This window comes from Pholcus phalangioides, unplaced genomic scaffold, assembly GCF_987345545.1.
Source record: "Pholcus phalangioides strain wild (caught in Gottingen) unplaced genomic scaffold, Ppha-v1.0 ptg000172l_1, whole genome shotgun sequence".
In the NCBI taxonomy this organism is placed as follows: Eukaryota; Metazoa; Arthropoda; class Arachnida; order Araneae; family Pholcidae; genus Pholcus; species Pholcus phalangioides.
Window position 1 is genome coordinate 6,505,172 of NW_028301637.1, and position 13,050 is coordinate 6,518,221.

Here is a 13,050-nt window from a genome sequence, read left to right on the forward strand (position 1 = left end):
ACAGAACATAGAAGAGTCACCAATTAAACTTCATACGGTAGCTCCACAGTGCAAGTCAAACAATGCCAAAAGAAAAGTTGAATCTGCTTGCAACACTTTAAAATCAAATGTTTGTAAAGTTTTTGAAGAATTACCAGAAAATGAATCTCAATGTACACTTATAATAATGAAGATATTAAACAGAAAGCAAATATGAATAATTTGATAAAGTTAATTAGAAATAAGACTCAATTTACCCATCACAACAGAGGCAAATTTTAACTCTGGCCCCTGCTTTAAGAAATGGGAACAAGGAAAAAAAAGAGTTCAATGTCACTGAATATGCCGTGAGAGAAACAGGAGAGCTTTTGTAAATGAAAAAGCAAAGGTGAGCCATTGTGTTTTTATTATAAAAAGAATCAAAAATTAAATTTCAACGATTTTTTTGCAATCTAATTTTTTAATGCAAAGGTTTAAATTTTCTTTCCTAGTCATAATCTACATTTTTTTGTGAGCATTTTAGTGGAAATTTCATTTGGATATATTGAAAATCTGCAAAGTTATGATATATTTTCACAAATAATATTGCTTGAATGGGGTTAGCCTAAGAGACGTCATTTGTGAGGTTAGAAAACATTTTTTTTCTCAAAAAGTTTTTGAGATATGTACATGAAACTTTTCATGGTCAACAAGCATGGTAGAAGCAATAAATAAAAAATAATAATTGGAATCTGGGATGATGGGTTGCATTTCAGTATCTAGTTGAATGATTTGAAATCGGAACGATCCAGTCTTATTTCGATGAATTTTGTGTTGCGAGCCAGAATAAACATATTAACGGTCAAAAACCATTATTTTTTTTCTCCAGTATTTTACTTCATATATTTAGGAGAAATTTAAAATAAAAGTTGTTTTGGTAACTGCTGTGCCTCTGGTCTAAAAATACGTTTGAAAAATTGTATTTTTTCTAACGAAAAATTCCACAAAAACAAAGTTTACATAATTGTTTTGCATGTAAATTTCAAATGTAAGTGTATGAATTATTTTTATTCATATTCTGTATGTTTTTGTGAACACTTTAGTGAAAATTTCACTTGAATATATTGAAAATTGAAAAAGTTATGATTTATTTTCTCAAACAATGCCGCTTAAAAATTGAGCCTCGGAAAAGTCATCTGCATCAGTTTTTGATAAATTTCAACATTTTTTTTCTCAAAAAGTTTTAGAGATATGCAAATAATATTTCACACGGTTAATAAGAATGGTAAATGCAACAAATAAAACAAAAATCATTGAAATCTGAGACTATGGGTGTCATTTTGGCATTTTGCCGGGTGATTTGAAATGGAATGACCCGTACACAAGTGGGCTTTCGGCTCCGAAATCCCATATCGATGATGTTTCGTTGAATGGTTCGCACGCTGACACTTGTTGATGGCCCAGCATTGAAATCTGCAGCAATTTGCGGAAGGGTTGCACATCTGTCATGTTTAATGATTCTCGTCAGTCGTCATTGGTCCCGTTCTTGTATTATATTTTTCGGCCGCAGTGAGGTCGTAGATTTAATTTTTTACCTGATTCCTGATATTCACGGTACACTCGTGAAATGGTCGTACGTGAAAATCCAAATTTCATCGCTACCTCGGAGATGCTATGTCCCATCTCTCGTGCGCTGACTATAACACCACGTTCAAACTCACTTAAATCTTGATAACCTGCCATTGTAGCAGCAGTAGCCGATCTAACAACTATGCCAAGCACTTGTTGTGTTATATAGGCGTTGCCGACAGCAGCGCCGAACTGTGAATAGTTCCATATCTCTTTATTTGCATACGCATGCCTGTACCAGTTTTTTTGGCTCTTCAGTTTATATTTTTATTTATACATGAGAAGATGAGAATAATAATTATAATGCATTTACATGATTGTAATTCATTTTTATTATGATGGATGTCTGTATGATATGTTGCTGACATCTTCAGTACAGGTGATGGCAGAGATGATGCAATTTCAGTAAAGAACAAAAAAAGACTATCAATTGATCACAATTTTCCAAGGACGTACCATCATTTACTTGCCTGTCATCATCTGTACCTGAATACCTCCTATGCAGTAGTAAACAAAACATCTACCACTAAAGTAATCATACCAAAAAATAACTTAGAAAAGTATGAGGCTTTCAATGGTGGTTTAGTTACAAAGGTTCCCATTCATTCTATTGTTTTTCCATTTCTTACTGATTGGATGAAAACATTAATGAATTTTATTTTTTCAGAGTGTGAGGTTTCTTTATATTTTGCCTGTTTTTCCCCAAAATAATTACAAGTAGTGTATGTTATGCTTCTAAGCTTGGTGCCTCATTGCTGTCTTAAGATATTCTGGAAGAAGGAGAAACTCGAATAAAAATCAAGTAGAAATAGAGCCCTTCCAGCCACCTGGCATGGCTCTATTTCTACTTGATTTTTATTTACCCAGAGACAACAGAATTGCTCATCAAACCAGTGCCATCTTGGCATGGCTGCAGAGCCTTTTCTCACTGTGGTGGGGGGGGGGGGGATTGCAGCATGAAACTTGATTTTTGAGAGTAAGTTTCTTAATATGTTAGCTATTATATGCTGTATAAACAACATGGAATAACATAATTTCTCTCTGTATGTAAACTGCTACATCCAATTGAGTGTAGTGTCAATGAGACTTTGAACATTAAGAGGGGCCCTGCATAGTCTCCACAAGAGGAAAGCATATTTAACTCTAGTCCAAGAGACTGGAGATTGACCTTATTTCATAGCTGCCAAGTTTCATGGATTTTAGAGTAGTCCCCATAGTAGGCTTGAGTTACCATTGTGTCAAATCATGAGGAAAAGGTGCAGTCAGTGTCAATATATGCCATTTAGTGTCATTTGCTAAGCAGCCAGTGTCATTTGGGCCTCTCCGCAGTCGAATCAGCAAGATCACTTTTGTCTTTGTTGACCTCACGTCCTGTTTAGTCTGTCTGTCCGTTTCCATTGTGTTGGAAATTTCGCTAATTCTTATTTTCCAAAGTTGGCAGCTATGTTATTTATGAAATTTTTCTGAACTGCGAATTCACTCAATAGGCCTAAGTAGGAAAGGTATTTCTCTTGTAGGGGGGGAAGGTTGAATTGATATCTTCATAAGACGGGTGACGAGAAAAAAATGGACTGTAAAGGGAGGAGATTGCACTTAGGCAAAAAAAATTTGAAAAACCTAGGTTATAAATCATGTCTCAGTGATGATCTGCACTGCATACATGCTGCTTTAACTGCTGATCTTTTATGCATATCTTAACTAAAGCTGCTCATAACAAAAATTAATGAATGAAAATCCAAAATTAGGGCCATGTATAATTATTGATAATTGCAATTGTGAATTGCAAGATTCAGCTTGATAAAATGCCTTTTAAATCCATTTTGTAATGAAATATCATGATGTGCATGATAGATAATGAAAATGATTGCTAATATAATGATAATCACTGTTTTGGAATCTGCATAAATTTTTTTTTTTTTTTTGGCTCTAGATCATGGTTTGGAATATAGGACAGGGTTGTTTGGTGAATACTATAGATTGTCATCCAGACACGATACATTCGATGTCACTAAACAGAGATGGCAGTTTACTGGCAACTACATGCAAAGATAAAAAACTGAGGATCGTCAACCCTAGAGATGGGACTGTGCTCAAGGTCAATACAGCTTCTACTTCATTGAAAATAATGAATAACTGAGTTGTTGATGACATCACCAGATTTATTTTGTTTTGTTCTCTTTGTAATACAGGAAGGTATTTGTCATCAAGGTTCCAAAGCAGCAAAAGTTGTATTTCTTGGAGATACTGGCCGTCTATTTACGACCGGCTTTTCTAGATTTAGTGATAGGCAGTGGGCAGTGTGGTCGCAGGTATAGACTTTTATTTCTCAACGTTATGTGAACTGATATAAAGTTGCATTTTTTTCAATTTTGTGCGTGTATTTTTAAAGAAATTATATTCATTTGTAGGATATTATCATTGCATTTATAGGATATTATCATTGCATTTATAGGATATTATCATTGCTTTTATAGGATATTATCATTGCATTTATAGGATATTGTCATTGTATTTATAGGAGTTGAAATATTTGTATAATGTAGATTGCAGTCTTAGAATGGGATATATGGTCATATACTCTGTCATGATAGCATCCAAGTATCTCAGAAAGTTTTTGTTGAAATTTTTAAGATACCGGGTAATGCTCGTACAAAACATGCAATTACATGCTGTCTGTCATAGTATGATTATTGTATTACAGTAAAACCTCGTTAAGTCATCATCCTAATGAGTCAGCATTTTTCTTCAGGGCTGTCCAACTTTCATAAGCAACAATGTTATTAAATCCTCGTTTACTCACCGCTAATTTCAGTTAACTCATCATCATGAAAAAGTTTGAGAGAGAGAAAAACAGATAATTTTTATGGCTTCCTTTAAAAAAAATAACAGCATTACCATATGCTTAAAAGTCACCATAAGAGCCTTATGTACCAAAACAGAACAGTTCAAGTGACAAATGTTACGCTGGGGAAGTTTATTTGCTGACTAAAGTTTTTGAAAAATTAGGAACTGTTTGAGCTAGACCTGATTCCTGCATGGGGCCCCAGTAATTAGGGGCTTCCAATTCAAACAAATTATCTTTGTTGAAAAACCAGACATTTTTTCCGAAGTTGAGGTCTTCTAATGTGTGCTTTTCTCTACTCCAGGCCCTCAAGATCATCTTTTAGTTAGTATGTGGAAGATTATCTTGGTAAATTTTACCAAGATACCTTGTAGTTGTTTCATGAACTACTAAGAATCAAAACACTGAAATTAAATTTCATGTATATGTAAAAAAATTACTCACAAGCACAAATGCTACAGACAACACAAAGGAGCATGGAAAGATGTATGCTAGGCATCACAAGGAGTAACAGAAAACAAATCACTTGGATAAGGAACCATACAAAGGTATATGATATCATGGAAAAAATCAAACGTTTGAAATGGAAATGGGCTGGACATATTGCAAGAAGATGGGACAACAGATGGACCACATTTTGGGTTGGTACCCCCATGGTGTTAAACGTCGGAGAAGGCGTCCACACGCAAGATCGATTGATGAGATCAGGAAAGTGGCTGAAGTCAACTGGATGGCTAAAGCATCAGACAGAGCAAAATGGAAAAATTTAGAGGAGACCTTCATCCAACAGTGGATTGAAAATGGTGGTGGTTGATATGTAAAATTAATGTGCAACAGTTCTGTTGTGAAAAAAATCTAACTAATCTAACAGTTGCCCTGATTAGTCAAAATGAAAAGTTACTAGTATAAATCATAAGTGTACTTAGTATATTTTAATACAGTAATAAGAGTTCTAAAAAGGTAAAAATTTCAATTTTTTTCTTTTGAAATCTATAAATTTTCTTATATTGTAAGTTTAATTCATATTTTAATAAATGTTATATTACTTCAAATTTATACGATTTTCACAATATTGTACATTGAAACTGACTGCCCTTCGCTTAAGTCGTCACTCTGCTTAAGCCGACAAACCAGACACGACCCAGGCTCTGACCCTCTCGGGATATAAGCCTTTTACCCAAAACTCTGCTTAAGCCGTCATCATTTTTCGATAACATGAGGTGACGACTTAGTGAGGTTTTACTGTAGTATGTTTTATTAATAACTCATCCGTGTGTATATCACACTGAATGAGTAACACAAAATTAAATCAGGCTTAATTTAAAAAAATTCCCATCAATGTGTATGAATGTCATAAAATATTTCATTGCGATTCAAGTAACATGCACTAGACGAATGTCAAACTTGGGAGGGCCCACCAACATTTGACACATCAAAAGAAATTTGTGTTTTGCCTCCATCATCTAACATGGTGGAAGACTGGGGCACTGCAATTGCCAGCCACTTGTGCATAAACACAAAAAGAAGAGAAGAGAAAAAGCAAAAGTCTGGCATATTTATTTATTACCCCACTGTCAAAGCAAGTAAGCATATGTAGATGTACCTTAATCCTTCAAACATCACACGCTTGCATCATTACATTTACCTGAGACTAAAAATGTAGAAAAAGACACATGATTTGGCAGGCGTTAAATTTAGAACCTTGCAATTGTTTCAGAAGTTATAGATATAGTTTTCAAAGGAAGTTCATTATCACATTTTCTTCCACTCATTAGGGGAATATAGTTTTTCATTGCCATTAATTATTTTTTAAAAAAATAGAAAAAAAAACACATTTTATCTGTGTTGGCTCAAATTCTCAATTTTCATTTAGTGAAATCAAGTGTTGAAAAAAAAATAAGTTGTTATAATAGAGGTTGTTTTGAATTATTTAATTATAAGTAAGGTTCATTGATGTTATTATCTCTATGGAAATCTGTGGTATGCCCCTAATACTAATATACAATATATTATACATAAACATAACATATATATTACTAAATAACGTACAATATATTTGTATATATTGTACATTATTGATGCCATAGCCACAAAGTACAGTTGGACCCTGATATAACTAGCTCTGATTCAACAAATTCCTCAATTTAACAATTTTTTCTGAAATTCTGGCAAAAATAAAGTTCTTTTGGAAAAAACTCCTATTTAACGAATAAAAACCCTCGATATAACAAATCTTTTTCAATTTATCCTTAGTTTTTTTTCTTATTTCTCATCTTTAATTAACCACAATTAGGATTGGACTTCTCAATAGGGATTAAGAGGATTTAAACTTCATCTCTTCCTGAGAGACAGACAAAAAAAAAAAAAAAAAATAGAGTAGAAATCTGTTCTTTTTTGAATGGAGAAAGCAATAAAGTCATTTAGAGTTTGCATGAGAAGGTTTCAGTAGCAAATTAGTGCACACCAATACCATAAAACATTGTATAAAAAAAAGTACTGTCCACATGTTTAGGTTTAAGTGAAAAAATAAAGTTACTTCAATTTTGTGCTCTGTCTTGACATGCAAAGAATGTCATGTCATCTGAAGAGAAAGTGTTTTTCATTTAGTGGAAAATTAACAGTTTTTGTCAGAATTTGATAAAAAAAATGTTGGACGTATCAAAAAAACCTCTATTGAGCAATTTTTTCATGCATCCTGACTTAATTCTTAAGTTTATGAAGTCCTACTGTTTTCAACTATTCCAGCAACCCCAAAGTACATAGATTTTAAAATTTTTTGTTTCAAATGTGTTTATACTCCTGATCAATTTGAATTTGATTTAACAATTGCCTAGATTTAATGAATAAAGTTGTCCATTTCTTTTGATTCATTAAATTCGGGTTTGACTGTAACATGATGACAAACATCAATATAGCTGAATATGACTACCTTTTTTATTTTATTTGTACATTAATAATGTTTCTTATTAATAATAATTATATATTTCTCATTTATAGCATAATTTGAGCACTCCCCTTAGAATTGAGAACATTGATTCTTCCTCTGGAGTATTGTTTCCGTATTATGATCATGATACTAAGATGGTTTACGTTGCAGGGAAAGTAAGGAAATTTGTAATATTTTTACTTCATTACTGTATTACTTCATTTGATTTAATAGTTATGTTATTCACTTGAAGATCTATTAAATTTCTGTTTTATAGTTTCACATGAATCAATAACCTAGAAAATCAGAGAAATTTTGTTTTATTGTACATACAGTGGAACCGCTCGTATCCAGAACAACCTGTTTGGATACGAGCCTTCCTTCCAATTGTTTGCATATAAATCTTCGAAGACGCATGTAGATAAAGAGAGTTAACATTATGTCAATGATCTAAGAAATATTTTTTGTGGCTAATTTATGAAATTTTTAAATACAACAAGCAAATTTCTACAGTATTTAGACCTTAATTAATTCTATTTTAGGCCGGGATTACACTATAAAAGTTTAATAAAAGGTCTTTTTCAAAACTTAAAAAAAAAACCAATAAGCTTATTGGTTGCCTTTTTCAAGTTTTATAAAATAACTTTTATAATGTGATCCCCGCCTTAGCCACATTTTATAACCAGATGGAGAGCACCATCAACTTCAACACCATTCAGAATCAACCATGGCAGATATTGTTAGCAAGGTATCAAAGATTCAATTTGCAGAGAATCAGACATATCTTATCAAAGTCACACATTGTTTAAGGCACTATAACTGACATCCATACTTTTATATGCATTTTTTTCAGCCACCTTGTTGGGCAAATTGTCTGTTATGGCCTCTGTGTTTGTATTTATAAAATTCCTATGGAAGCAGGCAATATGATTTTAATGTAGCTTTTACTTTATTGCGAACTTGACCGTGAGAGGGTGTATGGTTCTTGGTACATTCAACCTTGAATTTTATGGAATTTGTGGAAAATTACTAACAAATATTAACTTTTTTTTTAATTCTGTAGTTTTATACTCATTCACTGTTTATACATGTATAATAACCTGTCTTTGATAGGGCGATGGGAACATCAGGTACTATGAAATAGTGAGCGAACAACCTTGGTGCCATTACTTGAATCAATACTTAACTGGATTTCCCCAGAGGGGTCTCGGATTTATGCCTAAAAGAGGTCTGGACGTCTTGCGCTGTGAGATTTTTCGTTTTTACAAGCTCCATGCAGTGAAGAATCTCTGCGAACCTGTGTCTATGATTGTGCCAAGAAAGGTTTGTTTGAATTTAATCTACACCTTTGGTCTGTGCAACTTATAATCTGGATTCCTGTATATTCAATAAAATGATCATGGACTTTCCTACTCATTTATTCCTCCCAAATAGCTCTGTATATTTGAAACTATAAGTGGTTTATTTTTACAGTCGGAACAGTTTCAAGACGATTTATATCCAGATACTGCTGCCCCAACACCTTCCCTCACTGCCAAGGAATGGTTGAGTGGAAAGAACAGAAATCCCATTTTGATTTCCTTGAAGGTATTTCCCTTTTCACAATTATCTGTGTCTTTTTGAGAATTGTAAATTTTGCTCATAGTTAAGACTTTATCACATTGTTACAGTGAATTTATTTTATTCTTGTAAATATTTCTGCATTTTACTAGAAGTTAATAAGTTTGTGCATGTTAAACTCTTCTTATTCCAATCCATATAAATAAATGTCATGTGGTTACTTTCACAAGAAAATTATCATCTTATAAATTTTATTCTAATATTGATGATAAATTCCTTAATTAGATGTGTCTGATTAATTTCAACTTGCTTTTTTCTATCGGTTACAATGTCACTGCTAATTCTTTCAAATATTTGGATTTGTACAAAGCGGCAAAAATTTAACATTTATATCTGTGATTGTAACATTACTCAAAGTTTATGTGCTTTTGAAACTTGAGTAATCTGCAATCACACATGAGAACCTGTACTAATTGATGTTTGGATAAGTGTCAAATAATTTTCTGTGGTGCCTATTTTTTATTTATTGGTGTAAGTTTATTTTTACTATGTTAATTTTTCAGATATACTGCATTTCACTTTTCAATAGTTGGAAAAAACTTTATATTTTTACCATATAATCTTTGTGACAGCAATGTTCAGAGGTACTACTACTACTTAACCGTGCATGCACCTTGTACACATTCCTCTTTGGAATTTTTATCGAATTGGTAAATATCACAATGTGCTTGTACGTTTTGTGAATCTGACATGAAGTTTGTTTCTGTGTAATGCTTGTTATGTGTGATGCTGTCATCAAATTTTCTAACTATGAGTGAAGTGTAATGATTGAATAATTGCACCATTGTAGGCTTGTTGCTCTCTGTGGCGAGACTTTTTAATGGGGAGATCGGCTCGCGTTCAGAAGTACTGATCAAAGTTTGTGTGCATGATTTCTTGTGGTGATAGGAAATAGGCCTGTTCTGTATCCTTTCCAGTTGCCCGTGCTCAGGCTGGGCCGTCATTTCAACTTTTTCCGGGGGGGGGGGGGGTGGCAAAACATATGTACTCAATGTATGTATGTATATATATATATATTTGTATATATATATACACCATTTTTAGTGTATTTCAAAAGCCCCCTAAATGACGGGCCTGTGCTCAGAACTAATATTTTGCGGTACTCTTATATTTGTTTGATATGTGACATGTACTCTTTCTGAAGTTGGATATAGTACAGTGGAACTTCAGTTTATAAGTGGCTTGCAAGACAAACAAAAATTTTAATATTTTTCAACATATTTTCTGTTTTGATTCGCTTTCTCTCACTGTGGGCTACGCCATATCAACAAGTTAAAGGCTATATTCAAGCTATTTTCAAGGCTTTTTTTCATTGTTTTAATTGGAAGATCAAATTGAAAAGTATATTGTATGCATATGAGTATATTAATGAAACCCTTTAATAATAAATTTCATACCTTTTGGGCTATTATATGCTGTTTTCTGGGCTTCTTTGACACAGACATTTTGTCCACTACTGTGGTGGACATCTTCAGTGCTATTTTGGAGGACTAATGGGGATCTAAACTCCGATCCCCCACCCATCCAATTAGAAGCTACAACATCCTATCAACATCAGCACGTCACTTACTTGACATCGCAATGCTGAGATTGATCCTTCCGTGTCTCCAGCAAAATCATCAGTAGACAACAGCCATCCAAGGAAATTGTTTCATCTCTTTACTTGTCAAAAACAGTACTGAAGATGTCCACGGCAGTAGTGGGCAAAACATCTGCTACAAAGAAGCCCGGAATATGGCATAACAGCCGGAAAGGTATGAAATTTGTTATAAACTTTGGTCATGAAAGCCTGCAAACCCTTTAATAGTTTAACCAGTCATCTGGCTATGACAGCATTTGCCACCATGCTGATTTTTTGGTGTATGTCGTGTTTATATGATGTTGAAAATGCTATTAATTTATCATTATTATTATTATAACGAGTCGCGGAATGGCAACAGTATGACATTCGAATGTCGTCTCGGTTGTTATGGCAACATGTGTCTAGGCCAGATGGCAACATGTGTCCGACCAAGAGCTGTCACCACTCCTGGGGCTTCCCACATGTGAAGCCATGAATTCGATATCTGTACAACACAGCAATTTCATCAGAGATGCCGTTGGAGCCAGAACTGGAAAGTGTTTTTTCTGAAGGAGTCAGCAAATTTCCTGGACAAGGCAAACTGAAAGTGAATCTGGAAGTCGCACCCGTGGTTTCCCTCGAAAGCCTCCTATCGCTCTCAGAGAAAAACTCGGGCAAGAGCTGCACCGACTCATGGAGCAAGGAATCATCAAGCGAGTAGTAGAGCCAACCAGCTGGATGAATCAGTTCGTTATTGTTCCTAAACGAGAGGGATGTTAGGTTTATTTTTCATTCATGCAAATTAAATGAACTCAACCGTAACCGGATCGATCACGATCCGATATGCAAATCATGACGCGATCGCACATGTTTGTAATGTGTATATATATGAACTGTTTGGGATCCTTTTTGTTGTTCTTGTCTTAGTGTTATGCTTGCATTGTTTCATCAGTTATGTTAGACGTAATATGGACTTTAGTTTTCAATGATTTCTAGTGGAGATCAATATGCTGTCGTTAAATAAATCCGTTATTTTGCCGATCATTATTCTCGTATTCTTTCCGTCTGTATTCACACATAACCACACTTTGCCAACAAGGGATCACTGAGACGTTGCATTGACCCTCTCCACCTCAACAAGGCTCTTCAAAGAGAACATTACACCCTTGCAACCATAGATGACGTGTTATATGAACTGGCAGGGTCTGACACATTCACAAAATGTGATCTGCCATGGGGTTTTCTGCATGTAGTGCTAGGCGAAGAGTCATCACTGTTAACAGCATTTCAGACTCCATTGGGACGCTTCCGTTGGTGCAGACTCCCATTTGGCATCAAGGTGGCTCCAGAAATCTTTCAGAGACGTATACACGAATTCTTGATGGGCTTGGAAGGTGTCATAGCAGTAGCTGATGATATCGTACATGGCAGAGGAGAAGCAGAACATGACCAAAGATTTAAATCTTTTCTACACAGATGCATAGAAAAAGGAATTAAACTTAACAAGAACAAGTTAAAGTACAAAGCACCCCAGCTAACATTTTTAGGACATCGGTTGTCGAAAGATGGCATATCTCCTGATCCAAGCAAGATAGAAGCTATAGAAAACTTTCCAGACCCAACCTCAATCACCGAGCTAAGGAGATTTCTGGGTATGGTGAATTTTTTAGGATGGTACATACCTAACCTCACTCATATTGCTGAACCACTGCACAACCTTCTGAAGTCTGAGAGTATGTAAACTGGGGTCCATCACAAAAAGCAGCCTTTAATGCGATTAAGGCAAGAGTAGTTGATCATACAACGCTGGCGACCTTCGATGAAAACTTACATGTCACACTGGATTGTGATGCAAGTAATTATGGAATAGGAGCTGCGATGTTCCAGATGGATAAACCAATTGCATTCGCAAGCAGATCTCTGTCGGAGACCGAGCGCCGGTATGCACAGATTGAAAAAGAACTGCTAGCAGTTGTTGTGACTCTTGAGAAATTCCACCATTACATTTATGGACGGAATATCACCGTTAACACTGACCACAAATCCCTGGTGGCTATTGTGTCTAAGCCTTTGTTCAAAGCACCAAGGCGTTTACAATCTCTGTTGCTAAGAGCAAGACACTATGACTTCAACTTGAGGTTCGTTCCCGGAAAGCAAATTCCTGTGGCAGATGCTCTTTCACGATCTCCTTCAAGGGACTCACTCCCTCAACTCCATCATACGGCAGATGTGGTGGATTCGATTAGGAACATCAGCTTCTTACCAGTGTCTGACCATTACCTACCTATCATGCAACAGCATACGTGGAGTGGTTCTACTTTGCAGGAAGTTAAAGGTCTTATATGGGAAGGTTGGCCAGAGACTAACACGAATATCAGTGCCATGGCGGCGGCATATTTTCCATATCAAGATGAATTGGCTATCTCCAATGGCATTATTGTCAGAGGAGACTGCATTGTAGTGCCAACAACACTTCGAGCTGAAATGAAGAAAAAAATACATGCCGGGCATCAA

At 35.0% G+C, this 13,050-nt stretch overlaps 1 protein-coding gene across 2 annotated transcripts in view; it reads left to right on the plus strand.

The window, feature by feature from the left end:
• Positions 1-13,050, plus strand: part of LOC149063631 (coronin-2B-like) — a 34,001-nt gene that overhangs the window by 9,410 nt on the left and 11,541 nt on the right. For both annotated transcript variants that reach the window (XM_089255920.1, XM_089255919.1), the window contains 5 exons: positions 3,518-3,682; positions 3,777-3,896; positions 7,427-7,531; positions 8,469-8,678; positions 8,829-8,942. In XM_089255920.1, the coding sequence (XP_089112046.1) occupies positions 3,518-3,682; positions 3,777-3,896; positions 7,427-7,531; positions 8,469-8,678; positions 8,829-8,942 (714 nt within the window). The remainder of the gene's footprint in view (positions 1-3,517; positions 3,683-3,776; positions 3,897-7,426; positions 7,532-8,468; positions 8,679-8,828; positions 8,943-13,050) is intronic.